The sequence below is a fragment of the Mauremys reevesii genome, linkage group 10 (assembly GCF_016161935.1).
Source record: "Mauremys reevesii isolate NIE-2019 linkage group 10, ASM1616193v1, whole genome shotgun sequence".
NCBI classification, from domain to species: domain Eukaryota; kingdom Metazoa; phylum Chordata; order Testudines; family Geoemydidae; genus Mauremys; species Mauremys reevesii.
Genome location: NC_052632.1, coordinates 26,050,836 through 26,078,451, shown reverse-complemented (window position 1 = coordinate 26,078,451; position 27,616 = coordinate 26,050,836). Strand labels below are relative to the sequence as shown.

At 45.6% G+C, this 27,616-nt stretch overlaps 1 protein-coding gene and 1 long non-coding RNA gene across 2 annotated transcripts in view; both read left to right on the top strand.

Annotated features, from left to right (window-relative positions):
• The window catches only part of LOC120373354, a 75,807-nt gene extending 56,721 nt beyond the window's left edge, over nt 1–19,086 (top strand). The window contains exons 3-4 of the long non-coding RNA XR_005585506.1: nt 5,166–5,305; nt 18,799–19,086. This is a non-coding gene — a long non-coding RNA (uncharacterized LOC120373354). The remainder of the gene's footprint in view (nt 1–5,165; nt 5,306–18,798) is intronic.
• A 2,189-nt stretch (nt 19,087–21,275) lies between these two features.
• Nucleotides 21,276–27,616, top strand: part of ALDH1A2 (aldehyde dehydrogenase 1 family member A2) — a 69,680-nt gene continuing 63,339 nt past the window's right edge. Inside the window, exon 1 of the mRNA XM_039493259.1 lies at nt 21,276–21,444. Within this exon, the coding sequence (XP_039349193.1) occupies nt 21,328–21,444 (117 nt within the window). The 5' untranslated portion in view covers nt 21,276–21,327. The remainder of the gene's footprint in view (nt 21,445–27,616) is intronic.

The window sequence follows — 27,616 nt, the reverse complement described above, 5'->3', positions numbered from 1 at the left end:
ACAGCACATAAAAGATACAACTTTACTTGGCTATGAAAGGAAAAGATTTGTGTAATTATTTGTGTAAAAAATTGCAGCAGGTTCCCGAGGACATGTTCATAACAGCAAGAATGAGGTGAACATGGAGTTTCTTCCTTGAAAGATGAGACATAAGTGGTGTACTTAAGAAAAGTAATTGATTAAGAAGACTGTCGATAGCAATTCCTTCTCTAACACAGGCCTAGCTTGTGGCAGGTAGCCACAGCCCTGCGTAGGGAGGCAATGAAGAGCTGCATTGTTCTAGAGTTGCACTGCATTTCTGTACCCCTTTTCATGCTCAGAGGGCTGTGTGGTGATCACCTCATTAATCCTCACAACAGGTGTGCAAGGTTTGGTAGCCCCATTTTTGGTAGCTGGAGATACTGTGGGAGGGAGAGTTGGCTGAAGCCAGAGGGTAGAGTCAGTGGCACATCCAAGATTATGACTCAAGAGCTCCTCATTCTCAACTCCATGCACCTTTCTCCAGACCACATTGCTTTCCCCATAGTGCTTTTGTTCCTTGGCTAGGTGAGCATAACTCTGAGAATCCGCTTTCTAGCGCCAATACCTACACTTAAAAGATCAGAATTTGCTTTCTTCAAATATTCTTTAATATTTGCTTACAATTTTCAGTTTTCACATATATTCCTCCCATTAAAGTCATTGGCTAGACTCTTTGCAGAAAGCCAATACAAAAGGGGCACAGACATAGCTGTAGTGAATTCAGTTTATCATCTGAGTGATAATCACAGCAGGTTTGTTGAAGTATTCTCCCAGTTCTAACAAATATCTAGATGGCATTGGGAGGAAAAAAGAACACATGAAATGTAAGGAAAAAGAAATGCTATTAAACATTTAAAACCTTAATTAGTAATCCATGCAACCTACCTTTCCTGTTACTGCTCATTTACTACATAGAGAGCTGGACTGTCCAGTTAAACAGTGGTCATATGATAACACCATGATTACTGTTTTCTACTAATCTCACTCATTCTCAGGTTTACCATCTTGGCCCTGCTCACAGTGTCATAATGGTAGGAATACTGGCACTGCCAAACAGATGACATGAGCATCCTTCAAGACTGTCAGGGTAGCTTAGAGCTTAACAAACTGACAACTGGAATGTAACTCCCCAGGTCCATGCAGTAAGCACCACTGCTCTGCACCAGCATCTCTGGACTGTGATTAATCCTGGCCTTTGAGCATCACTCATGTGGAAAGGCTGCTATTACTGCAAAGGGGTGAAGAGGGTCGCACATGTGCAGAACAGCACAAAGAGGCTAATACTCTCTGCCTGTAGTTTATTGATTTTTGCTAATGATGTTTCATCTGGACTTGAGTTTCCAATTTGTGTAACATATACAGTTTAAGTATCATTAAATGGAATTCAGGTGACTGAAAGCAGGGAGGCCAAAGCTTTTTAAACAAGGGAAAGAATGTCTACAATATTAATGTGATCCATTCTTGAATGTACCTATACTGTAACCTCAGAACAGGGCCGCATAAATTGTGCCATTACATCGTGAAATCTGCATTAAAGTACTTTGGTCCTATGTCTATAACCAAGCAGAATAGGAATGAGAAAAGGTTATATACAGACTACATTGTTCTACCTTCTTTACATTCCCCCTCATGCTTTGTCCTACAGAAATAAAGAATAATGCTGCTGCATATTGCTCTCAGAGCTTAGTTCTGAGAGGTAACCATATATACAGCACTGAGTTCTTAACAGTATAGTATTCCGAGTATCGCATAAATCATTATTGATGTAAGTGATAAACCCAACATAGCCAGGGTGAGCAAGTTTATTAACATGCAACACAATGCACCTTTCAGTATTTGTATAATATGGGCCAAATTCTTCCCTACTGTAAATCTGTTGGTTTTAGTTGAGCTACACCGAGGCAAATATGCCCATTAGCAGTATTTCCTGTCCATATGCAAGTTTATTCACCTAACTTACATTTTCACAGAAAAATTACTACACAATCTTTGAAGGATTTTTCTCTAAAGTAAATCATTGCTATTGCTGGTGCATTCAAAGAAAGCAACTATTTTATGATGAAAAGCTGAACAGATTCAAATGCAGCATTACTGATTCTCTGCATACCTAAGGAACACTTTTGCAGACCCTCTTTCCCTTTCTGGTCTGTCTCCATCTATCCTTTGCTGTGATCTCTGATGCATAAGTGCTAACGTGAATCAGATAGAGGAGTAAAAGGTCTCAGTCCATAGAAGAAACATCAGCCCCTTGTAGTGACAAGCTTGAAAGATTCCTATGAATTCATGTTACTACTATTAGTAAACACCGTAAGCATATTCCACATTGGCTATAGCCTTAAGGGCCTTATTCAAAGCCCACTGCAGGCAGTGGGAGTCCTGTAAACTCCTTGGGGCAAAACCAACAGCTCTCTGTTCTGTCAGCTTCTGGTGAATGCCCAGGGCCGCAACCCCCCTGTCCACCTGACCGACTGAAATTTCTGGCGGTATTTTTATGCCGATAGGTGCACCTGGTCTAGGATGGCCGCCTTCACTGCCTCATAGGTCTCATAGGAACACACCGTCAGGTCTCAGGAAATAACACATAATGATAACATTTTAGAAGATACAGAAGTGCAGTGTGACAGGGTGCTGGGCATGAAGTGCTTAATCAGCCCCCTGCCATGGATTGGGGCTGGCTGAATAGCCCTGCCTGCTTGGCAACTAGAAACAGCTGCCAGCCTAATTATCCAGGGGGGCTATAAAGGCGGGCAGGGGGGAGAAAGAGCAGAGGCTGAGAGGAGCTGATGGCTCTAGCCTGTTGTTGGTGAAGTCTGGCTGTAAAACCCTGTACATAGATAGCTGCTGGTGGGAAAGAACTATAATTAAAATACAAGGGGTTAGCATGGACCTAAGATATTCCTGATTGGTTTTGTAAGGGCAGCAAGGGCCCAGCAGTGCCTTGCTACACATGGGGGCTTGTCTGGGATATGAAGCCAGCATGAGTGCATGGCGGCCCGGAGAAGGAAGGGATCCTGCAATGGCTAGCGAAGCACCAGAAGGAGATGCAAAAGGTGCTGCAAGCCTTCCAGCAATCCCACCAGCTAGAGAGGCAGGTCTTACTCACCTGGCTGCTGGAACAACAGAGAACCCTGCAGGACTTTATAAGGGAGCAGGCTAACATGCAGCAGCAGCTCCTACAGCGACTGGTGAGTCTCATGTGGGGTGATGGCGACAGGATTGGGCCTGTGTAAGATGAGCCCCACCGATGACCCGGACGCCTTCCTCTGCACCTTCAAGCAGGTAGCCCTGGGTGCCAGATGGGGTAGGGCAGCCTGGGCCCTATGGCTGGTTCCCTATCTGGCTGACATGGCTCAAGCGGCCTATATGATGCTCAGTAATGACCAGGCCAAAGACTATGAGGCAGTGAAGGCGGCCATCCTAGACCAGGTGCACCTATCGGCATAAAAATACCGCCAGAAATTTCAGTCAGTCAGGTGGACAGGGGGGTTGCGGTCCTGGGCATTCACCAGAAGCTGACGGATTGGGCCACTTGTTGGCTGCAGCTGGATACCCAAACAGTGGGAGAAATTATGGACCAAGTGCTTCTAGAACAGTTTTTACAGGGCCTCCCAGAGAGCGTGTGAGTCTGGGTCAGACGACACCAGCCGAGCACAGTGGAGGCTGCAGTCAAGCTAACAGAGGAGTATGCGGAAGCAGACTTACCCCGGAAGGCGGATTGGATGTGCAGGGACTGGGAGTTGGGGGGAAAAACCCAGAGAAACATCACCTGGGAAGGGGCCAGAGAGAAAGAAAGAGGAGCCCCCAGTCGTCCCAGTCAACTCGTGTGCTGGCAGTGCGGATGACTGGGACATAAAAGGGGTGACTGCCCGGAGATGGATGCGGCCTAGCCGAGTTTTGCGGCTGGTGTCCTGGTGGAAGTCGTGGCTGACCCTGATCCCCTGCCGGAGGGAAATGGGGAGAAGCAGGCGGGCCAAACCTGGAGAGGTGATTGGTGTGGTGACCTGTGGGTGGTGGCAGAGCGGTGGGGCCATCCACCCCCTATACAGTGTACGTACTGTGGGTGGGGGATGAACGAACCCGCAAGAAGGACCCTGGGGAGCACCCAGTGGGAGGTAAGAGACTCCCCTGGAGTAACCCCACTGGCAGAGGAGGAGAGGCCTGGGATGGACCAGCCTAGTGGTTACCTAAGAGGGGAGGTGTGTGACAGGGTGCTGGGCACGAAGAGCTTAATCAGCCTCTTGTCACGCCAGAATGGACTGGGGCTGGCTGAATAGCCCTGCCTACTTGGCAACTAGAAACAGCTGCCAGCCTAATTAGCTGGGGGCTATAAAGGTTTGTGTGGGGGAGAAAGGCCAGAGGCTGAGAGGGGCTGGTGAAGTCTGGCTGTAAAACCCTGCACATAGAGAGTAAGCTGGTGGTGTGAAAGAACTATAAATAAAATACATGGGTGATTGTATCAACTTAAGGCACCCCTGATTGGTTTTGTGAGGGCAGCAGGGGCAGAAGCAAGAGGGGCCCAGCGGTGTCTCGCTACGTGCAGCCATCCCATTGCTTGACATAGCTTTAAGGAGCATACAGTATGGCACTTCCTATGCTCATGTATGTGACGACTGTGCAATGATTCGTTGAGAATGTGTGCGCTCCGAGATTATCTAGCTGAAATAGTGTGACCGAGATAACATTTCACATTGACAAGGCTCTAAGAGCTGGGTAGAGGGTAGTAATGAAATGCTGCTGTATCGCTGCTCTTGTTTCAAAATGCAAGTGTAGTAAACATGTTGTTGTTGTACAGCTATTTTTTGTGTCCATGCCAATGTTCTATGTTGGGTTAGCGATGGCTTTTCCTTACACCTGCTGGTTATAATACTAATCTAAGCTCCTTTTGTGAGTTACACTACACATAGCTCTATCTTACTGTATGCACATGGGAGAGGGGTGTGTAAATCAGGGCAGGATTTGGCCAGCGGTTTTTTGGAGAATGGATTGATTGAGTACAGAGAAGTAGTTTATTCTGGCCAGTTCCCTGTCCATTTTCAGACATACACTCCCTTTTTCAGAACAATTAAGGTCCATGAGTTGTGCATACCTTTCTCTGCAAGAACAGAATATTGTTGGCTCGTTTCATATTTTTTTATTAATTTCAGACCCCTGAAGAAGAAACACTTCAAAAGGTAGATCAGATGGGTGTTGCTATGAAAGCAAAAGGTTTCTTCGTAAATACATTTGTGCTGCATGAAGAAAGAAAGACAGCCTTGAAGTATTTCCAATGGAGTTTTCTGATGATGTAAGTTCTACATTTTCCTGATCAGAATGGGATGCATTATCAAACCCTTTTACCCTGTTACAAAGACTAAATTCCTTATGGTAGCAGGAACAGTGGGCCTTGCTATGGCTACAGATAAGACAATAAGGATTCTAGAAGGGCAGTCGATCTAAGCCTTCCTTGTGAAATATTATTTTAAGAAAAACCAAGGGAAGTGAGGACTTGTTTTCATCTCCACAAAAACAATATAACATGCTGCATTTGGCAAGCAAATCTTTGAAGATGGATAGGACAGCATCTTTAGGAGGGCAACAAAACGTCCTCCGTTTACATTGCAAACCACCTTCCCTTTACACTGCCAGTCCACTCCCAAGGCCACCCCCCTCACCCCCGTCCCCCGAGATCTCCTTGTATCCAGGCACTGCTTTGTGCTTAGTGCTTCTACATCCCTACTTCTAGTAGGACTATCCAGCAATTAACAACTTGTGGCTGGATCATGCCAGCTGACTTGGGCTTATGGATCTCAGGCTGTGGGCCTGTTTAATTGCAATGTAGACAGCCGGGCTCTAGGATCCTGTGACATGGTCCCCCTTTATCTTCTCACTTGTGTCATCTCTGGGCTGGTCTACACTAAGGGGAAAAATCGATATATATCGCCTTCACTTCAGCTGACGTGATTATATATATACTTTACCCCCTCCACGGGCGCGGATGATCGGGGCTCTCCTCCATGTGTCCGCGCCCCCGCCCGTTCCACGTGGTGGAGTTCGGAGAGAAAGAAGCGCGCGGGGATGGGGGATATATATCCGATCCCTCGAAAATCGCGCCGCTACCGCCCCGCGGGGGTAGTAGGGGTAGGGGCCTCTAATAGCAGTGTTACGCTCACTCCATTGAAAGCTCATTCAGTCCATTACCTGCCGCCTAGCAGGTGAGAAGCTTCCTGTCTTGCTGTTTCTAGGTACTCTCAATCAGAGTCGCCCTCCCACTTTGTTCTTTCCAGAGGTCCCAAATTTTCTGCCTCTCCAGAAACAGAAGTGTTGCTGCTTGGGTTCATTTTGCATGGGGGAATCTATCCGATGCTAGAATGAGGGCAAAGTCCAGAACATTGTCCAATTCACGCTGTACAGAAATGTTAGCTTGCATGTGCGCTGTGCTCTTAGCACTCTGGTTTGTTTAATTGAAAAAATTGCTCTGAGATTCATAGCATGTTCTTTACAGGATATATAGGTAGGAACTCTCCAACACAGCAATCTGCTGTTGCCCCAGTGCTGTATCCATATTCATTAAGGTATAATGAATCTATTAATTGAATATGTAAGTTCAGTTAATTAGATATGACTTATTCCTTTAGTTTAAAGGGTAATAATAAAAAATTTAAACTGGCAAACCAGATTGAGCAATTAGAGATGATAAATGTGAACTGGAAAGTGCAATATTCCAATATGAATTAGTTAATTGCATCCGTTCATTAGGTGATATACATTAGCAGAAAGGTCAGTCCATTTGAGGCTTGATGTGTTTTTCAAATAGTAAATTCAAAAAAGCAAATTGAAGAGAAGTTCAAAGTAGGAAGGTACGTTATATATGTCGCTCAGCATAGAGTATGTGGAACCAAAAGCACACCTGGCACAACTGCATAGATGTTAGCACACACTTTATAGAGCACTGACCCAAGACACTGCACATTGTCACCATCCCTATCTGAGGTTTAGTGATGCTCAGTTGACAGCAGTGGGCCAGATTGTGCATGTGGCTCTTCGCCTGCGAGGCAGACAGAGGACACCCACATGGGTGGCTATGGTCTCAGGCAGATCTCAGGAGACCTTCAAATGTTGAGGCTACTCCTTGTGCACATTCCATAGGGGGTAACATCAGCCCCCAGCAGACCAGACTAGTGGTAAATCTGTGCTGGGAACATTATGTTTAAACCATAGATTTAAAAAGATAAAACCAAACTTTGCAACTGACCCATCTCTAATATGGGCCAAACCAAAACCACAGACCCCAACCCCTGCAGACTCTTTCTGCTTGCACCCATCTATGGGTTTATAGGTAACTGAATAATTTGTGGCTTGACTAAAATCCTGACTTTAGGTTTAGGATCAGATTAACTGCAGCAGCGAGGAATAGATCTGTGCAGCGTGAAATGGACACTATCACAGGTTTGAAAGCTGATCCATTGGCCTCATTTACAGTAAATAGTATATCAAATCTAGTTTTTGTCATTGGTAGTTTCTGGACTTCCAACGGTCAGGAATCATTGCTGATGATTGACGTCACCATCTATTTTGGATTCTATATTGAAACCATTAGTGTAAAAAGTAAATCAAAATATAAGTATGGTTTTGTAGTATTTGTAGAACTTACGACAGATCTAAAAATCCTCATTAAGTAATTACCACTACAGATGTGTAATATTCAGACACTGGATCCTTTTTCGTATGTAGAATCTTTTTATAGTGAATTAATATTTCTCTGTAAAATCCCTGTAGTAAGTTTTAGGACTGTACTTTTATCTGGAGTAAGTATCGAGATCATTTTGCATGCAACTTGAGGAATGTAATTCTTAAAATATTTCAAACAATAAACCTCTCTCAAATCATCAGGCTTGGAGACATTTAAAGAAGTGATTCAATTAACTTGGGGGGAGGGGGAAGTGCTATAACGTGTGATTTATTTTTGCAGATAAATTACAATACCAGTATCTGTGGAAGAGCATTTGCTGCCATCATGGCCAGTAATGAAAATACCAGGCAATTAATATGAGACACTTGAGGCTGAAGCATTGACTCCATGAAGTTCAAATTTTAAAGTGGAAATTTGATCAGAAAAAAGACTTAGTGGAAGTGGTTTTTGGTCCTTATTTATTCTCTAGTTCTAATTCCGAAGCATATTTGATCAATTTTCCAAGTTAATTGTTTTTAAACTACCAAAATGTAAATGGAAACCAATCAGCCTATATTCTTTCTTACTTTGCAAGTACATCAGCACAAAGCATTACCTACAACTAACAGTCTGGAATTAGAGTTTTGCTGGCAATTTGGTTGATGAGTTTGTTCTGCTCTTATGCACCTATACTGAATCAGTGCAAGGATAGAAAAAAAAAAAGTAAAATTATTTTCCTGGAAAACAAAGTGCAGCACTATACAACATTGTTTTTGTAATGCCTTTATACAAACTGAATCCCCAAAGCTTTATGGAGTTAAATGACATAATTACAAAGTTAATGGTGGGGGAGCAGGTGAGAAATATGAAGAGATGAGATGTTTGCAGATAACACTTGAAATTAGAGAGAGATTTAATGAGGCAGGTTATTTAAGATGGCAAGAGCTGCAGAGGAAAAGGCTCTCACACCCACAGTGGTGACACCGGAGTGAAGGAAGTCCATAAAACAGGCTTATATCAATCTATGGAGGGCTTTGAAAACAAGGTCTGTTTTCAACTGGGTCCTGAAATGAATGGGGAGCTAGTAGAGTTGTCGGGGGTTTATTATTCTTTTTACTGATTTTTATAAAGAAACAGACAATGTAAAGTACAAAAAGGTAAATGACTTATAGCTTGTATATGTTTACAAATACCAAGCAGAGTTGTTTGAGTAGCAGAGTGATGTGATCAGACTCCTTTGTGTGTGTGGAAAGGGTGGTGATAAACAGTCTGGAGCTGCTAGGGGAGTCTAGGAGAAGCCATTGGGTATAGAAATAGTCCAGGACCAAGGAGATGAAGGCATAGATGAGAACCTCAACAGCCATGGAGGTGAAGCAGTGCCTATAAATGCCAGCGGTGGGTCAGCATGTACATACCCTTTGTTATTTTCTAATAATAGTGGAATACTATTACATATTTTTGTATAAAATACTTAGTGGGCTTTAAGTGAACAAAATCTAAGATGACCAGGAGCTCAGGTGGATAATGATATTAATGTAACTCCTGTCAGAATAATGCCCAACTACAAATCCACCTCATTGCCTAAGATTTGGTAGGTTTGCTTAGCTATTTTCTGTATGAGCTAGACTCTCAGGACATATGAGTAGAGCCCTACCAAATTCATGGTCCATTTTGGTCAATTTCACAGTCAGAGGATTTTAAAAATCATAAATTTCATGATTTCAGCTATTTAAATCTGAAATTTCATGGTGCTATAATTGTAGGGGTCCTGACCCAAAAAGGAGTTGTGGAGGGGGTCTCAAAGTTATTGAAGGGGGTGTGTGGTTCCGCTACCCTTACTTCTGCGCTGCTGCTGGCGGCAGAGCTGTCTTCAGAGCTGGACAGCTGGAGAGCGGCGCCTACTGGCTGGAATCACAGCTCTGCAGGCAGTGCTCCAGCAGCAGCACAGAAGTAAGGCTGGCATGGTATGATATTGTGACCCTTACTTCTGCACTGTTGCCTGCATTTCTGGGCCCTCAGTAAGCAGCCACCACTCTCCGGCTGCCCAGCTCTGAAGGCAGCAGCGCAAAAGTAAGGTGGCATGGTATGGTATTGCCACCTTTACTTCTGCACGGCTGCTGGCGGGGTGCCACCCAGCTCTTAATACAGCACAGAAGTAAGGATGGCAATACCATGACCTCCCTAAAATAAATTTGTGACCCCCTTACAACTTCCTTTGAGTCAAGACCCCCAGTTTGAGAAATGCTGTTCTCCCTTGTGAAATCTGTATAGTATAGGGTAAAAGCACACAAAAGACCAGATTTCATGGTCCGTGATGCATTTTTCTTATCTGTGAATTTGCTGGGTCCTACATATGAGCGATGGTCAGCATGAGAACACAGATGACTCTCTGCTACCCTGATCCTGAAGACAATCTGGTGCTGGGTTGGTCCCTTTGGGACTGCTTTGCCAGCCCAGGATCTTTGCAGCACAGATTACTCTAGCCACACCTCCTCTCAGTGGGAGTGGAGGAGTAGGTGGCACAGAGCTGCTATGCTGGCATTATGCCTGGGATTTCTTTGCATGAGCGATCATCAGAGGCCCAGTTAGGGAAACATTCCAGTTGCTTTCTAGACCATTGATGGCCCCCTACACCTTTTGAGTAGTTTTACTTTCTAATAGTTCACACTTGCTGACAGTAATTTGCGCTGTTGTTGCTTCTGGTACAGCACAGGTCTAAGGCCCTGTCTACACTGGCAAGTTTGTGCACAGTAAAGCAGCTTTGAGCGCTGTTAACTCCTGAGGTGTAGATGCTGCCAAGCCGCTTATTGCGCAGAAACTGCACAGATGCAGCACTCTAAAGAACCCCCCCCCGATGAGAGGTGTTCAGCTTTCTGTGCCGGGGCTACAGCGCTGTGGTGCCAGTGTAGACACCGTGGTGATTACAGTGCTACAACTGGCCTCCAGGAAGTGTCCCACAATGCCTGTTCTCACCTTTCTGGCCATCAGTTTGAACTCTACTGCCCTGCCCTCAGGTGACTAACTGTCAGCCCCACCCCGTACATTCCTTTGCAAATTTGAAAGTCCCCTTCCTGTTTGCTCGGTGATGCGTACAGTGGTCTCAGCGATCCCGTGCTTGGAGCAATGCCAAGCTCCTAGACCTCATCGGCATTTGGGGAGAGGAGGCAGTGCAGTCACAGCTGTGCTCCAGACGTCGGAATTATGATACCTACGGACAGATTTCTAGGTGCATGATAGAAAGTGGCCATGACTGGGACACACTGCAGTGCAGGGTCAAAGTGAAGGAGCTGCGGAACACCTACCACAAGGCACAGGAATCAAACCGCCGCTCTGGTGCTGCGCGCACGAGCTGCTGGTTCTACAAAGAGCTGGACGTGATACTCGGTGGCGGCCCCCCCCCCTCCACTATGAAGGACCCTGTGGATACTTCGTTGGCTTGCGTGCCAGTCGAGAGTGGACCGAGCCAGGAGGGGGCAATCTTCGACAAAGTGGGGGAGTGGGACCCAGAGGAAGAGAATGATTCGGAGGCCAAAGATGCATGCAGTCAGGAGCTCTTTTCTGCCCTAGAGGAGCCTAGCCAGTCACAGCAGTTGAAGCTTGGCAAAGCACAAACAAGAGAGGAGGCCCCTGGTAAGTGGATCTGATTTGGGGAATTGCTGAAGTGAGTTGTTGGGGGCAGGAGGGTTGCAGAAAGCAGGCTTGTCTCCCACTTCATGCTTAGCCTGAGCAGCGGAGCAGGCTGTTGATACACTCCCTCACTTCACGGGAATCTCCCTCAGAGATCTCCAGGAAACTCTCGTGGAGATGCTGGGCAAGCCACTGCTCCAGGTTCCTCAGCAGAGCTGCTTTGTTTCTTGCCCCATTAACGATAACTTTCCTGCGCCACTTTGCCTTGACGGGTGGGGGGACCCTTGCTGCACACAGGCTAGCTGTATAGGTGCTGTATAGGTGCCAGGGCGGAAGCCACAGGCTTGGAGAAGACCCTCCCTTGATTCCCTGCTCATCCTCAGAAGCGAGATATCTTCCATAATGATCACCTCCTGTGGAAAGTGTGGGGACAGGAATGATTATCAGGCCCACCCTACAGTGCTGGCTCTCCCCAAGTGCCCAAGAGCCACATACCCATTGTACAGCAGGGTCCTGGAACAGTGATTTACCCTGCCCCTGTGGCTACTTGCCATTTTGGGGGTCTTGTGGCTCATGTGTGCTTGCCTGGGGTCAGCCAGTTAGTGACAGCTGTGTGAGTACTGGCTGTGTTTTAAAGCACAAACAGTGTTGTCTGTGTTGCAAACAATACTGCTTCTGTAAAATGTTGCATTTAAATTTCACAGAGATGACCTTGGGAGCCCAGCCTCCCTCTTTGTTATTGGTGGCAGAACGTCTGTGCAAAATTAGAAAGTGTCCAAGAAGAACTAAGGAGGACTTTATGCATGAGGTTATGATGCACTCTGCCGCTGAGAAAAAAGAACTGAAGGAGTGGCGGGACAATGAGAAGAGGGACCGAAAGGAGAATGTGTCACACCAGAAAGAAGCCACAGAGCGGCTCTTAACAGTTATGGAGCGCCAAGCAGACATGCTCCAGGCAATACTAGCTCTTCAAACCGAGCAGCTCCATGCCCGTCCTCCCCTTCAGCCTCTGTCGCAAAACTCTTTCCCATGTGCCCCCCCACACACATCGCCAACACACTGTAATCAACCTCCTGGCTCCACTCTCTACCCACACCATTCCACTCCTCCCTCCTCACAGTCCAGCAGTGTGGACTCCCACTACCCACTGCACTCAACACCCATCCCTCTGCAGCTTGGCTCTGCTGAAGTCCAGCACCCGCTGCATCATACTCCAAAGGGGAAGGTTGGGTCTGATCCTTGTACATACACAAATCTGTAGCCGTTCCGGGACCCTTCCTCCTCTTGATACCTTCCCTTCCCCCATCACCCTCCCTGCTGATGATTTTTTTCATTTGACTCTCTCCTCTGGTTGTTTGCTTTCAAACAAACACAATTATTTTATTGAAAGACATCTTTATTCTATTAAGTGAAAGCAAAAACAGCACTGCAAAGCAATATACAATTAAGTTAAGGTCCCTTCTTGCATCATGTGCACCAATCACCTCCTAGCATTACAAGCACTGCAGTCCCAAGCATAGCAACAAATATTAGTGGCTTTCAGCTTCAAATTGCTCTCTCAAAGCATCTCTGATCCTTATGGCCCCACACTGTGACCCTCTAATAGGCCTGGTCTCTGTCTGTTCAAACTGAGCCTCTGCTGTCCAGCCCTGAGTGAAGCTTTCACTCTTCCCTTCACAAATATTATGAAGCATACAGTATGCGGCTATAAGGACATGAATATTGTCACTGGCCATGTACAGCTTCCCATACAGGCATCACCAGCAGAATTTTAACGGCCAAAAGCACGCTCCACAGTCATTCTGCACTTGCTTAGCCTATTGTTGAACCGCTCCTTGCTGCTGTCAAGTTGCCCTGTGTATGGCTTCATGAGCCACAGCATTAAGAGGTAAGCAGGGTCTCCCAGGATCACAATGGGCATTTTGACTTCCCCTATGGTGATCTTCTGGTCAGGGAGAAAGTCCCTGCTTGCAGCTTCTTGAACAGACCAGTGTTCCAAAAGATGCATGTGTCATGCACCTTTCCGGACCAGCCTGTGTTAACATCTGTGAAACGCCCATGGTGATCCACAAGCGCCTGGAGAAGCATTGAGAAACACTCCTTGCAAATACTCAGTGGCTAGGTGGTCTGGTGTCAGAATTGAAATGTGTGCGCCATCGATCACCCCTCTGCAGTTAGGGAAGCCCATTTGTGCAAAGCCATCCACAATGTCACACACGTTGCCCAGAGTCAGGATGCGAATAATGGCCCTGCACACTTCCATCAACATGACTCAAACGGTCAACTTTCCCACTCCGAACTGGTTAGCAACCGATCGGTAGCAGTCTGGAGTAACCACTTCCACAGTGCAATCGCCACGCGCTTCTCCAATGGCAGGGCAGCTCTCATTCTCGTGTCCTTGCACCGCAGGGCTGGGGCAAGCTCGTCATACCGTCCCATGAATGTGGCTTTCCTCATGCAAAAGTTCTGCAGCCACTGCTCGTCATCCCAGACATGCATCACAATGTGGTCCCACCACTCAGTGCTTGTTTCCCGAGCCCAAAAGTGGCATTCCACTGTGGTCAGCACCTCCATGAATGCTGCAAGCAATCTCGTGTCATAGCTACTACGTGTGGCGAGATCAACGTTGTACTCCTCTTGACTTTGTAGTTTAAGGAATAACTCCACTGCTACTCGTGACATGTTGGTCAGTGCGAGCAGCATACTGGTCAACAGCTCGGGTTCCATTCCTGCAGCCCGAAAGAGGCAGGGCAGGGCGTGCAGTACACAAACTGTTGAAAGATGGTGCCAAATGAGGATGGAAGCAAAGGGATTGCTGGGATGTGAAGCAATGCATCACGGGGCATTGGGACAGGACTCAGGATGCCCTGCGAAAGAGGTGCTCTCTGGGATAGCTGCCCAGAGTTCACCACTCTGAATAGCGCTGCAAATGTGAACATGCTATTGCGCAAGCAGCTGTCAGTGTGAACCTGCAACAGCGGTTTCTCTTCGGCGCTCTCTGAGCGGCGCTGTAACTGCCGGCTCTGTAGTTTGGCAAGTGTAGACGTGCCCTAATACCTAATCCTTGGAGGGGTGAGCCCATTACACTGCAATGGCCAAACCTGGAAGGTGCTGAGTAGGAATACAAAGGTGGGATCCATGAAAGTATTTAAGCCCATAAACCCCAGACATAGGTGCCTAAGTCCCTGTTTTAGGTACCCAGGGCCCAGTTTTGGCTCCACTGTGATCCATCAAACTCCTGCCAGAGCCTGTAGACACCTAAACACACTCTGTGCCTTACGTTTTTCAGGGTAAAAGTTCCCTAAGCACCTATGTTTCTGGCTCTGGGCATGCCTCTGCTACATCTCTATAACCATCCAGATACTTGCCTCCCACCTAACCTCTAGAGCAATCCATGAACCAGTGGTCCACAGGCATTTGGTTGCATAAGTCATGTGTGAGGCCCACCTGGATCTGGTAGGTGTGCTCAGAGGGCACTTACAGGATTGGGTCCCTGTAGCAGGGTGGACCCCTGCTCCTGCCCTGAGGGGTTTAAAAGCGGCCTGGCAGGGCTTGAGAGTGGTGGTTCTAAAAGCTGGGCTGATTAGGGAAGTGGCTGCAGCTGGGCCACACCCCAATCAGGCCACAGCTGGCCCCTATAAAAGGCCAGGGAAGCCAGAAGGACAGTAGTCTCTCTCTGCCTTCAGAGAGAGAAGGGCCTGGCTGCAGGGAGCTAGAGACTGGATACCTGAGTGAAGCAGGGCTGGGGACAGGCAGAGGAGCTGGGGAGCTCTAGTCTGGAAAGCCCCAGGCTGCGGCCTAGCATTGGGCTAAAAGGTACTGGGGTTGCAGAGGGCAGCCCAGGGATAGGCCAAAGCAGCAGGTCCAAACCCAACCTTGCCAGTGATGAGTAGGCTGATACTGCAGTCTGCCCCAGGGCGTGGGGCTGGACAATGACTGGCAGTAGCCATATACTGAGGTGAGGTGGGGATAGAAGGTGGGGGTTCCCTGAGGAGGGGAAACCCAGAGAGAAAGGGGTTACTGCTAGGGGACAGCACCCCATGTAAGAGGGCACCGGGTCCAGGGAGGGACACGTGGGGAGGGCGGGGGCTGAAGACAGGTGGATCACTGGCCTGCAGAGGGCGCTCCAGTGCTGGACAGAGCTAATTCCCGGAGTCACCAGCAGGAGGTGCCGCAGGGGTGAGTCCGACCCGTCTACAGTCCCATTCAAAATCTGGCTGGAGGAGGTGGTGCTGGTGCCCATCTTATAACTTTTCGCTTAGTAGTTAGAGCATTCACCTGGGATGGGGGAAACCCAGGTTCAATTCCCCCCTCTGCCTGAGGGGGAGAAAAGAATAGAACAGGGGTCTCCCAGCTCTAGGAAAGTGCTCTAACCACTGAGCTATGGGATATTCTGATGTGGGGGACCCTCAGTGTGGTTGGAGCAGGGGGATTGGACCCAGGCTCTCCCGGGGGGGGAGGGTACTCTAACCACTGGGCTACAGAGTCATTCTAATCCTCTTGCTCTCACCCAGTGGCTGTGTATTTATCCACAGTGGAACAGTCCTTGGGCCAGAGAGAGAGGCAGAGTGGGGAACTGAAGCTGGATCTCTCCCATCCCAGATGAGTGCTCTAACTACTCGGCTAAAAATTACATGGTGGGCACCACCGCCTCCTCCTCTTTCTTGTGGAGCATGGCAGGTGCCCAAGTCATTCCTACAAGAAACACCACAGATGCCTAAGACGTCTAACTCCAGGCAGTAGGTTCCTGTTCGTGGATCACTAGGCATGGATAGACACCTCCCTGCAGCCTGGACTGAGGCCTGGTCTACACTGGGGGTGGGATGGGGGTCAATTCTAAGTTATGCAACTTCAGCTATGTGAATAACGTAGCTGAAGTCAACATATTTAGATCTACTTACTGTCGTGTCTTCACTGTGGTAAGTCGACAGCTGACGCACCCCCGTCAACTCCACCTATGCTTCTCGCTCCGGTGGAGTACCAGAGTCGACGGGAGAGCACTTGGTGGTCGATTTATTGTGTCTAGACTAGACACGATAAATCGCCCCCCGCTGGATCGATCGCAGCCCATTGATCCAGCGTGTAATGTAGACATGCCCCTGGCTTTGTGGATCACGGTGGTGGTGCTGGATTTTCTACGTGTCATGATGCTCAGTTTGCAATGCCTAAGTCCCTTCCTGGATGCAGGGGCGGCTCTAGAAATTCCGCCACCCTTCCCCGGTCCCGCGGCCGGGGCAGAAGTGCCTGCGGACGGTCCCGTGGTCCCGCGGCTCCGGTGGAGCATCCGCAGGCATGCCTGCGGGAGCTCCGTCCGAGCCACGGGACCAGCGCACCCACCGCAGTCATGCCTGCGGGAGCTCAAGCGGAGCCGTGGGAAGAGGGGACCCTCCGCAGGCATGACTGCGGAAGGTCCGCCGGAGCCAAATGCCGCCCTGCCAGGACAATGCCGCCCCACGCGCCTGCTTGGCGCGCTGGGGTCTGGAGCTGGCCCTGCCTGGATGCCACCCTAAGACGCTAGGCAGTAAGAGTCCCAACTTGCTAATGTAAAGGATGTTTGTGAAGTTTGATTTACTAGAGGTAACAGTAACCATTGCATTCTGGGAATACTGACCTCTGCCATGTGACAAGGGACTGTTTGTAACTCTAATCCTTGTCACGTGAGTGGGGTTACAAGCTAAAGATTAGTCTTACCATGACTCTTGGCTGTCACACCTTTATTACATTTGGGTCAGGAAATATACCGCTTCCCATGCCACAGCACTCAATCCTGTGCCCTGTGTTACTGTCAAACACCTTTATTTCTGAGCTTTGGCAGATGGCATTTATATAAGTGATGCCACTTATTTGACTATGAACAGCATAATTTGAAAATCGGGGCATTAAGGTTTGGAAATGGAGTCAATTTTTTTCTAAATGTTACCTATCTTTTAGATCCACCTGAGCAGAACCAATGAGAAAGAAGAATTGTGACAATTACAGAATATCAATTTGTTATTGGCTAGATACTAACCTAAATCCTTCCGTTGAAAATAAGGGAGACAATTACTCAGGTCTTTCTCCATTTTGCCAATGATTATTTCTTTACAAAGTGTGGAAGGACCGTAATATCTTTGTCTTTACAACCTGACAGAACAAATTTGTTTCCAGATTAAGTGATTTGAAGTTGCTGTCTAAATAGGTGTTTAATTAAAACCCATTCACATGGAAGAAAGTAAAACAGACTGATTTAATTACCGGTTTACTTAGCACTCGCACTCAGAAAAAGAATTGAAGTTGCAAGAGTTCAGTAAAATATTGTCATTTGTGGAACTCCTCAGGTTTAAGCACAGATGGTTGTTGTTTTCCTTTACCATGCAATATAGTTTTTATTAGAATTATTTTGTTCTCCCATGAGAAAGCAAATCAAGTTTAGTTCTATATTCATTTCTATTTATTTATTGTGATAGCACCCAAAACATGGTAGGTACAGACTCATAAGGAGACAGAGTCCCTGCCCCAAAAGATTACACTCAAGAAGAAATATTTGTATTACCTTAGTGGGGGCTGAACCTATGGTATGATAATCAGACACTCATAGTGTTGGGTTATGCTTACAACTTTGTTATGTCCAGTGTAGCATTTTGTATTCTAGACCTTGCTATTACTCCCATTTGGCAAAGTGTCCATTGACTTCAATGAGAGCGCAACCACACTCTGTTTCAGGCCCAAATCATTGCCTTTGCAGGTAGGAGGAGATAAGACCCCTGGCTAGTAGGAAGAGTGAACGTAGGTCTTTCCCACCTCTTGTCTTGGGATCCCTATTCAACAATCTGTTCACAGGCAGTGGGCTCAGGCAGGACTAGGATGGTGCCAGTCATCATCCCCTCCAACCCTTTGGGGAATCCACATAAAAAGTAATGCTAGCAGCCAGCCCCTCAGCACATTAAAAGATGGTTGGGGTCTAGGGTCTGTGTGATAGACAAAGGAGCCTCTAGAAACAAGGGGCACAGGATCTGTACTGCCAGGGAGCTGGAGGAAGCTGGGAGGTAGTGCAAAGGCACAGGGCCTCTGTGCAGACTGTCCCAGCCCAGACTGAGCAGCATCTAAGCAGGTTTTCCCACTTCAGTTAGTGAGTGCCTTCTGACTTAATCTCCAGCAGCCTGTATTGCTTAAGAATTAAAAAGCCACATCGGCTCTCTCAAATCTTAGCCAATAAAAAAACCCTAAATATGAATCCTACTGAGTTTCACTCATTTGAGGGGAAGAGTTCCTCATTTGGTTCATTTTAAGGCAGTTTATAGCATATATCACTCATATGATAAAGCGCTGGCTCTGTGTTTTCAGTGTGGCATTATAAACTGCATTGGAAATTTTTGAAATCACTCGTTCAAATTGTCAGGGCTTGACAGTCCTGCCTATCCTATAACAAACACAAAAATATGAAGCCATCTTCACTGGGAGGAGAATAAAGAAAAGAAAGAAGCTAGACAAATATATTTTGACCTTCCTTTTTCCTTACACAGCTGGAACCGCTACTGTGGGTGAATTCACAGATGAGCGCTGTGGCCTATACACCACTGAAGTCCCACTTGAGCCCTAACATGACATATACCTTTTGCTGGCTCGCTGCGGAGGAGTGAAGTTCACCTTGTGTCCTTACATAACCCATTTTTGACACACTATATTTGTATTTGCAAATTGTCCATGAACTGTGGCCATGTTTGTACAACAAAGAGCAACAAGGATTTGTGGACTCTGCAAAGGGTCCATGTAACAAAACCAGATTATATTCTTTATTCTTAGCTAATTCAATAAACAGAATCACCTGCTCTTTTTCTGGGTGCTTTGATGTGTATTTTTTGTCCTCAGTTCCAACAGAGGGCGATAGTTCTGCGGCGGGAGCTGACTATGGCTATGAACCACGTGGCCCAGCAGAGGGCAGCAGGCTAACAGAAGATGTTGCTGCCTGTAACCAGGTATCTGCTGCCGGCCTCTTTCTTCGGAGGATATTTGGTTTGCATTTATCACTGTCACACCCTGAGATCCAGCCTCTTTGATGTAAGCGGCCGCAAAAAGCCGAGGCGATTTTGAGAAAATCGGTACATGCTGAGAATAAAGCTGGGAGGGATAGAAGGGAAAAAAACCACCAGGACCTATTTAAAAACTCTGGTTCCCAAATTGCAGCAGCCTGTGAGACCAATGCAAGAAGAGGCAGGGTCCCTTTTCTGCAAAAGTATATGATGGGGGAGTGGAGATCCGTTTGGTTAGATCGCTTGAAGGGGAGGGAGAAAGGAGGATAAATAAAATAATTGGCAGATGAGAACAAGGGGCTGGGTTGTGCAAGGAAACCCCTTTCCTGTAGTGGGGTGTGATGCAGGTGGGGCAAGGGGAGCAGACCTCCATCTAGAAACAGATCAGGAGGGAAGCCAGTTCTAAAGAAACTTCGGGAGTGTGCCCTGTTGTCCCTCTAATATCCTGCCACCAACATGGCTACAAGTTGTGTGATGTAATATCTGCCTCTTGGTCCAACTCCTGTTGGCCAGAGACAAAAGCTTTCCAGCTTACACAGAGGGAAGAGCTCTGTGTCAGCTCCAAGCGTGTCTCTCCTCAACAGGAGTTGGACTAATAAAAAAGCTATTACCTTACCCCACCTTTGCTAAGGGCAGGGCAGGGCAGTGTGGGACCAGGGGGCTGTTTCCTAGTAAAGAGGCAGGACTACCAGCATCTTCACTGGTATCAATTCCCCTACATTCTCCTAAGCTGGAAACAAACCGTGCGTCGGCGTGTGTCTGTGCTGTGCCCCTCGGGGGGTACTTTTGTGTCTGTGTATATAAAAATAGTGTATGTATCTGTGTGTGTATGTCTCTGGGTCTGCGTATCTCCGTGTATATCTGTCGGTGTGTATTTGTGGGTCTGAGTATCTATGTGTGTGTCTCTGTTTATCTGTCGGTATATATATCCATGCCTCTCTGTGTGGGTCTGTCTGCCGGGGTATATCTCTGGGTGTGAGTATTTCTCTCTGTCTCTATCTGTCGGTGTGTATCTGGGTCTCTCTGTGTGGGTCTGTCTGTCGGGGTGTATCTCTGGGTCTGAGTAGATTTGTGTCTCTGTATATCTGTCGGGGTGTATCTGTGTGTACATCCGTGTCTGTGTGGGTCTGTCTATCGGGGTGTATCTCTGCATGCGATTGTGTGTGTGTGTGTGTCTCCCGCTGCCTGCCTGGCTGTAGCTCTGTCTCTCCGTGCGTGTCCGTGTGCCTGGCTGGCTCTCCGTGCCCTGGCACGCCGGGGACTGAGCCGCGGCTCGGCGCTCTGGGCTGGGAGGGAAGCGGCTGTTGGCACAGGGCTGAGCCTGTCCCGCGGAGCTGGACCAGCAGCTGCTCCGGCCCCGGGCGGTGGGAAATGTTCCCCCGGCTGCGCGGGCTGCTCCGGGCCGGGAGCGCGGTGTCCTGTGCACAGGGACACCTGGCGCGGGTGTCCGCTGAGCCGTGCCTGCCCCGGGGATGGGGGCTGCCCCGCTCGGGCCGGGGCTCGTATCGCCCTGTCTCCCCCCCCTCCTTGGCAGAGCGGCTCTAATGAGGTTCCCAGGTGCCCCCCGCTTTGATTTCCGCCGGGCTGCACCTAGCACCCGGCTGCTAATGCTCCTGCCATAGCGCATTGCCCCCGGCATCCGAGCTGCTGGCTGCCCGGCCCATGGGGGAGAGCCGGGGGGAGCCCGCTCCCGCTCCAGCCTTGGCCGAGAGAAGAGACCTGTTGAGCGCTGATCTCCTGCGGTGTCTGCCAGCCTGGGGCTGAGGCTGAGCGGCTCATGGAAAGAGAGAGCATTTTAATTCTGTCAGCCTAGGTAGGATGGACCTGCCCCCCTGCCTCTGCCCTCATGGCCAATAAGAAGAGACCCGGCTTGACACCTGCCTATATACAGAGGACGAGAGCAAACTCTTCAGCACTGATCTGTGCAAGGGGGGGGGTGGGGGGAGGAAAAAAAAGAAAAGGGGGGGGGGAAGCCCAGGTCAGATAAGGGGGAACGTTTGTACTATAAAACCCCCAAAGACTATGACTTCCAGTAAAATTGAGATGCCAGGAGAGGTGAAGGCAGACCCTGCAGCTCTGATGGCATCTCTGCATCTGCTGCCTTCTCCCACTCTCAACCTTGAAATCAAATACACCAAGGTAAGTTGTGTTCGTTTATTCTGGCAGGGAGCTCACAGCTTTCCCCCCAGAAGAGGGATTTTGCTTAACATCGGTTCCAATCTGCCCTAACCGACTTCAGTGCAGAGATAAAAAACTGCCTAATAAAGGAAACGGATTGTTGTAGCCCTGTAACCATCTGGAAAGCCAAAGGATAATAGAAAAGCAAATGAGATTTGCTGAGGTTGGCTGTACCATTTCTATGCTTCTTTAAATGTTGTTTTCCACAAAATTGCTCATTTTTATTTTCAGTGTAGCAGTCAGTGCTTCCCTTGTATATTTCAGTTGCTCCTGATGGAAATCAGAGGAACTTACATATACTTATACTTCTCAATCAGAAAATAAACATGTTTTCTTTCTTGAAATGGTCCATGTATCCCTGGGACTTTTTTACAATTCCTGGAGGGCTCTTAATCCTACCAGGTTGTTACAGCCTTGAAACAGGTCTCTTGACTAACTTCCTCAATATCTGAGTATGCCCTTGAAATGACATTGTTTAGAGGGCAAATTATCTTAATATTTAAGACATATAGTGTCATATTATATTTTCATTAAGAATTATCCAGTTAGGTCACTGTAGATACATACTCAGGATTTCTATATTACATTATAGAACTGAACAGTTTCCAGAGGCTAAAACAGGCTTTTAGACCAGTCGTTTGTAAATGCAAGTTCAATTTTTAAATTCGTTTTTATGTTTTGAATCTTTACACCTTTAGTACCTTGAAATGTAATATGTTTTCATTTGTGCTGGAGAAATATTAAATGCATTGTATGAATAGATTTCAATGTTTAAGATTTTATTCCTAATTACTGAGTAACTTAATAGGAAAAGAAAACACATGGACATTAGAAAAAGGCAATAACATTTTTATCTACTGGAAATACACCTTCAGGTGTCTTAGCGCTGATAGGAAACCCATGTTGACCAATCCATTGTAATATTTTCTTTCCAATTATCACTTTAAAACCTTTTTTGTCTTTCTTTTTTTGAAGCTAGTGCCAAAACGAATTTGTTCTCTAATTTGTTAGTTTTTCCATGTTTTAGAAGAATGTTTGAGGGGAAACTCAACTACTTTAGCCTTCATAATTTTTTAATGAGAAATGAGAGATACAACTTAAGAGTGTGTATATTTGTTTGTTTATAATTTTCCAGAAGGTAATTTAAATGAAAATAGAAAAGTATGTGGGTGTTTGAGGGTGATTGGTGTGTCGTTGTAAGGATGATGATATTGAGCAAATATTTTTGGCATGAATTTTATTTACCGCTTAAAGTTATTAGTTCTCATATTATAAAATATGTGTCAGGTATTATGAATACTCTTAATGATGTTGTGCTTATCCGAGACAGTTTGTATAGTAATTGTATATACATTTCTCAACCTTATGCGACTGGGAAATTGGTTTAAAAATCTTTCTAAAGTACAATGCAAACTTATGAGTGGCCATGTGCTTCTTTTTTGTTTGAAAATATTACCAAGGAATATAAACTCTAATAATTTAAAATGAAAATGCCATAATCTCAGAAGTGTATGAAATCTGACTGATTTTAGCCAAATGGTTGAAGTAAGAGAGTTCATTTTTCAGTATTAAAGCAACAACAAAAGTGTTTTACCAGAATTTGAAATATCAGGTACCTTGTGATTGCCCTTGAAGAAAGAAGTTTGGTATAGAAAAGGTATCTTTAGTATTTTATTTGGCATGTCTTCTGTCTCTGTTTTTCTGTCTGTCTCTATCTCTTTCTCCTCCCCCTCTCTTTTCTTTCTCTCTGCAGGAAAGACAAGTGATTTATAGATAATTGGAGTCTTCAATTTGGAGTCTTGTCTTGGGCAGGACTTTTATCCAGGATCCACTTTCCCACCTATTACCAAGAAAAACAATCAGAAATGAAATAATGGATTGAAACTTGATTCTTTCATTTGGGGGAGGGGTCATTTCATGTCTTAAGTGACAAACAACTTCCATAAACAATAAATAATGCTGGACTAAAGCACTTTACAAAAAACTTGTAAAATCAGACATCTGTAAGCATTTCCAGCAGCCTCTCTCCTCTTGCTTGTTAGCTGAGACCTTTAAACACACAAGCAGCGCTCAGAATTCTTGAACTCCTTATTACAGTTCTCTCTGAATGTAAAGTCAACCATTTGGGAGTTAATTCTTTACATAAAATAAAGGTATTCATGGTAATACAGAGAAATTAAAGTTATTTGAAAATGTTTTTTCTACTTAAGGATTGCATTTCTGCTGTGTTTTAAATTCTAAATTTGAAAAATGCTTAGGAAATTTTAAGTCTAAAAGCTATTAGACTTCCAGGGAGCCTTAAGTCAGAATCAATATAGATTTTAAAAATGTGCATTGAAAGAAAGTATCACTTTTTTACCCAGAAACCTTTAAAATAGTAGGACGTATATTATTTTCCTAGAAAAATACCACACTCTTAAGGACCATTGAGTGACATACATAAAATAAACACTGCTTGTGTTTGTGTGTTTAAAGTTGGGTGTATTTCCACTAGTTAGCAATCAAATATCATAAAATTGTTTCTGAACATCATTAAATGCTAGATGTAGTGAAAAGAATCAGCAGAGAATGTTTGAGTTTTATCACATATACTTTTGCTCCATGCTTTGGAACAAGCACACTGTACATTTCTTCACTGATCAGGAAGAAAAAAATATTTGCGATGACTGTCAGTTTCCTGAGACACAAATGCAGTTTTCTTTTAATGTATGCTGTAGTTTGCTCTGAATTTCATCCTCAGAAGGGAATGTAGTCTTATTTTTAAAAACTAGTCATAGAAATATATCCCCCTAGATCAGGCACTATAGAAAATGACTAATTTAATATGTAAATAATTGAAAAATGCTGGAAGAGAAACAGCCAGATTCTGTCCAGACTTAAACAAGATTAATGTCCACATGTAGACAGGCTTACAGGTTTAAGGTTAAATATCTCCCCTTCTGATGACACTCACTGGAACTGCTACGTGCAAGACACTCAAGATTTTCATTATAATTATTATTTTTTAAACCTGTTCTTCATTTCTGAGCCCCATATAAATATGTTGGGTGGGATCATTCCCCAAGGATCACCAGAGAGGAAGGTCTTCTGCTCTTGCATAGAAGCAAAGTCATTCTACAGTTCTGCTTTTCTGCCTTCCTCATCCCCCTGCTCCAAACCTGTGGAGACCTCTGTCAGTCCAGGGATCCATGTGTAGGGATGGGGGCAGGCAGGAGGGAATGCCAGGCTGATACACACCGTCTCCCTGGCAACAAGCAATCAATCCAGTTGTGCCATCTCCATGCTGGGAACTCCTCTAAAATGGGGTGTTCCAGGAGCATCAGATGTTGAGGGAAGCCACAGCAGTGAAGCCACGCCGTCTGGGCGTTCTGAGCATGTAGTAGAACCCTGGAGATCTGTGTGCATCTGGGGGGACTCTGCGTCCTCCAGCATCTGAAACCCCTTATCATTTGATCTGTTCTTCTGTCAAGTGTTTAAAAATAGACATGGAATTATTCCAATGGCACTATTTCCCCTTGCAGAGTTTTCCTCCCCTAAGGCCACCTCTGGTGTTTTTTTTCTGCAGGAATTCTTCATCTCTTGCTGCTGTGTAATCAACCCTGTTTTATAGATAGGACTTCTGATGTTAGGTTTTAACCAATAAAACAACCCCAATTTGGAAAAAAAAATGTGTTTATCCAATAAACACTGGAAAAATACCAGAAATGGTTACTCAATTTGTGTTGACTTCACCCCTTTCCCAGTGTAGTTTGTTATTATATGGGCAATATTGCTGGTCCCTGGCTTGTATGTAGATGGAGCAGTAATGCGGATTATGGGGATGTGATTTCTAATGTGTTGTGCATTAATTGGTCTGTGTAGTCCCTGCTGGTGGGAACTAAATGTTCCCTACTGCACTTTAACATAAATAGAACCTCAGAATTATGAACACCAGAATTACGAACTGACCAGTCAACCACACACCTCATTTGGAACCAAAAGTACACAGTCAAGTAGCAAATATAGTACATTACCTTGTTAAATGTAAACTACTAAAAAAGGGTGGGGGAGTTCAAGATTTGACACGGTAAGAAAACTGTTTCTCTGCTTTTTGCCCCAGATCCCTAAGTGACCCCCTCAAGGATTGAACTCACAACCCTGGGTTTAGCAGGCCAATGCTCAAACCACTGAGCTATCCCTCTCTGTTTGTTTCATTTAATTAAAATGGTTAAAAGCAGAATTTTTTGTCTGCATAATAAAGTTTCAAAGCTGTATTAAGAATGTTGAATTGTAAACTTTTGAAAGAACCATAATGTTTTGTTCAGAGTTCCGAACATTTCAGAGTTACAAACAACCTCCATTCCCAAAGTGTACATAACTATGAGGTTCTGCTGTAGTGCCATTTGAAACAGTGCTATGTTAAAGCTCAGTAGGGAACAAATGCACTGAACGCTAAACCAACCATTCAATAACAAGGATAAAACTTAAACTAACACATAAGTCATTTTTATACATATAATAAAAATTAAAGTAGATCCTGCTTAGTCAAGAATTTTCGGAAGTATCTCCACAAAAAAATCTTCATTACAGTATTAAAGAGAGACTCCCCAAAACCTGATTTTTGGACATCTACACAGAACTCAAAAATTGCTAAAAATAACCCCCAAAAAATAAAATTAATAGATCCTGTTAAATAGAAGCCCTATGTGCAGAGCATTGTCATAGTGATTTTAATGTCACATTGACATGAAAGGACAGGGTTGGGTAGGGTGGTCTGAGCAGGAATAAAGAGCCAGGACTCCTGGGTTCCTTTCCCAGCTCTACCATTGGCTTGTGTCACTTTGAGTGAACAGCTTCATCCTCGGTGTGTTTCACTTTACCTCTGTATAATGGGGATGTTAATACTCAAGTTGATGTTGAGTTCTAATTCTTGTTTGCATGGCATTTTTAGCTTGATCTTGAGCTTGAGTAAGAGTTGCTAAATTAGGTCCCTTGAGATCCTCTGATAAAATGACTGTAACAGGATGAAGTTGCTTTATTACGAAAAGAGTGAGTATATAGTTCTATTAATGGCTCTTTGTTCAGAAAGAATTATACATTAGGATTAGGTGAATAGACTGATGGCCATATTAAACCTGTAACAGGGATCGTCTTCCACTCCTAAACTATAAACTGAATTTAGGCCAGTTACAGTTCAGACAATTTAGCCAAACTGTAAACCCAGCCCTACAGTAAAGCAGTAAAATTACACAGTTTGTACTAGGGATGGGCAAGTGACTTCTGGTGAAATAAGAACTGAACAGAAACATTTGAGCTTCCAAAAAAGTAAGTGTTCGGGCTTTTTATTGGTTGCTACTAAATTCTCTTGCCCGTCTCCACTCCGTGACATTGCCTAGAACCCCTTTTCTGCAGGTTTTCTTGCCTGATGGAGATTCTCAGAGTAATTTCTTGACCAAAATTCAGATTAGGGGTGGCAGGGAAGATGATTTATTTAGAATAACCTGAATGTGTTGAACTGAAGCAGAAGGTTTGAAAAAATTCAGGTGAGTAGATTTCTCCCCAGCTATCTTTATCCTTTCTGGTAGCAGATCCTCTTTGGGTTGACGTGTCTTGTTTCATATAAAAAATATATCAATCTATCTGTGTAACCGACCATTATTCGCTGGCTAATTTCTTGTAGATTTCTTGGTAGAAGTTGCTCTCGGGGAAGTATTTAAATGGGAAGGGGTTAGTGGCTTTGTGGGTCAGCTCAGCTGGAAGATTACAGGAGTAGGGGGTGCCTGGATGAAAGACATCAGTGATGGGATCTGAGAAGTGGACAAATGGAACCCCTCAGTTCCTCTGTCCAGAGGGTTCAGGTTGCAGAGATGCTGCACTCTGTGATACTTTTCTCTCTGCCAGCCTGGGTCGGGGGTTGGCCACAGCTCTGCCAGTCTGCTCTCTGTGCCAGCATGGACTGGAAAAGTAGCTATTGGATTTGATGTTATGTGGATCCACAGGCCTCATCTCTCTGCATTAGGAGTATTCTGGAACTGACCAGTGGACCAACTGGTATGTAACAGTCTCCCACTGTGACCAGGTCTAGATGTTTCAGAGGACGGCGCACTGAACTGTGCAAAACTACATTGTGGTCTAAAGGGGAAATTTCTTCCTG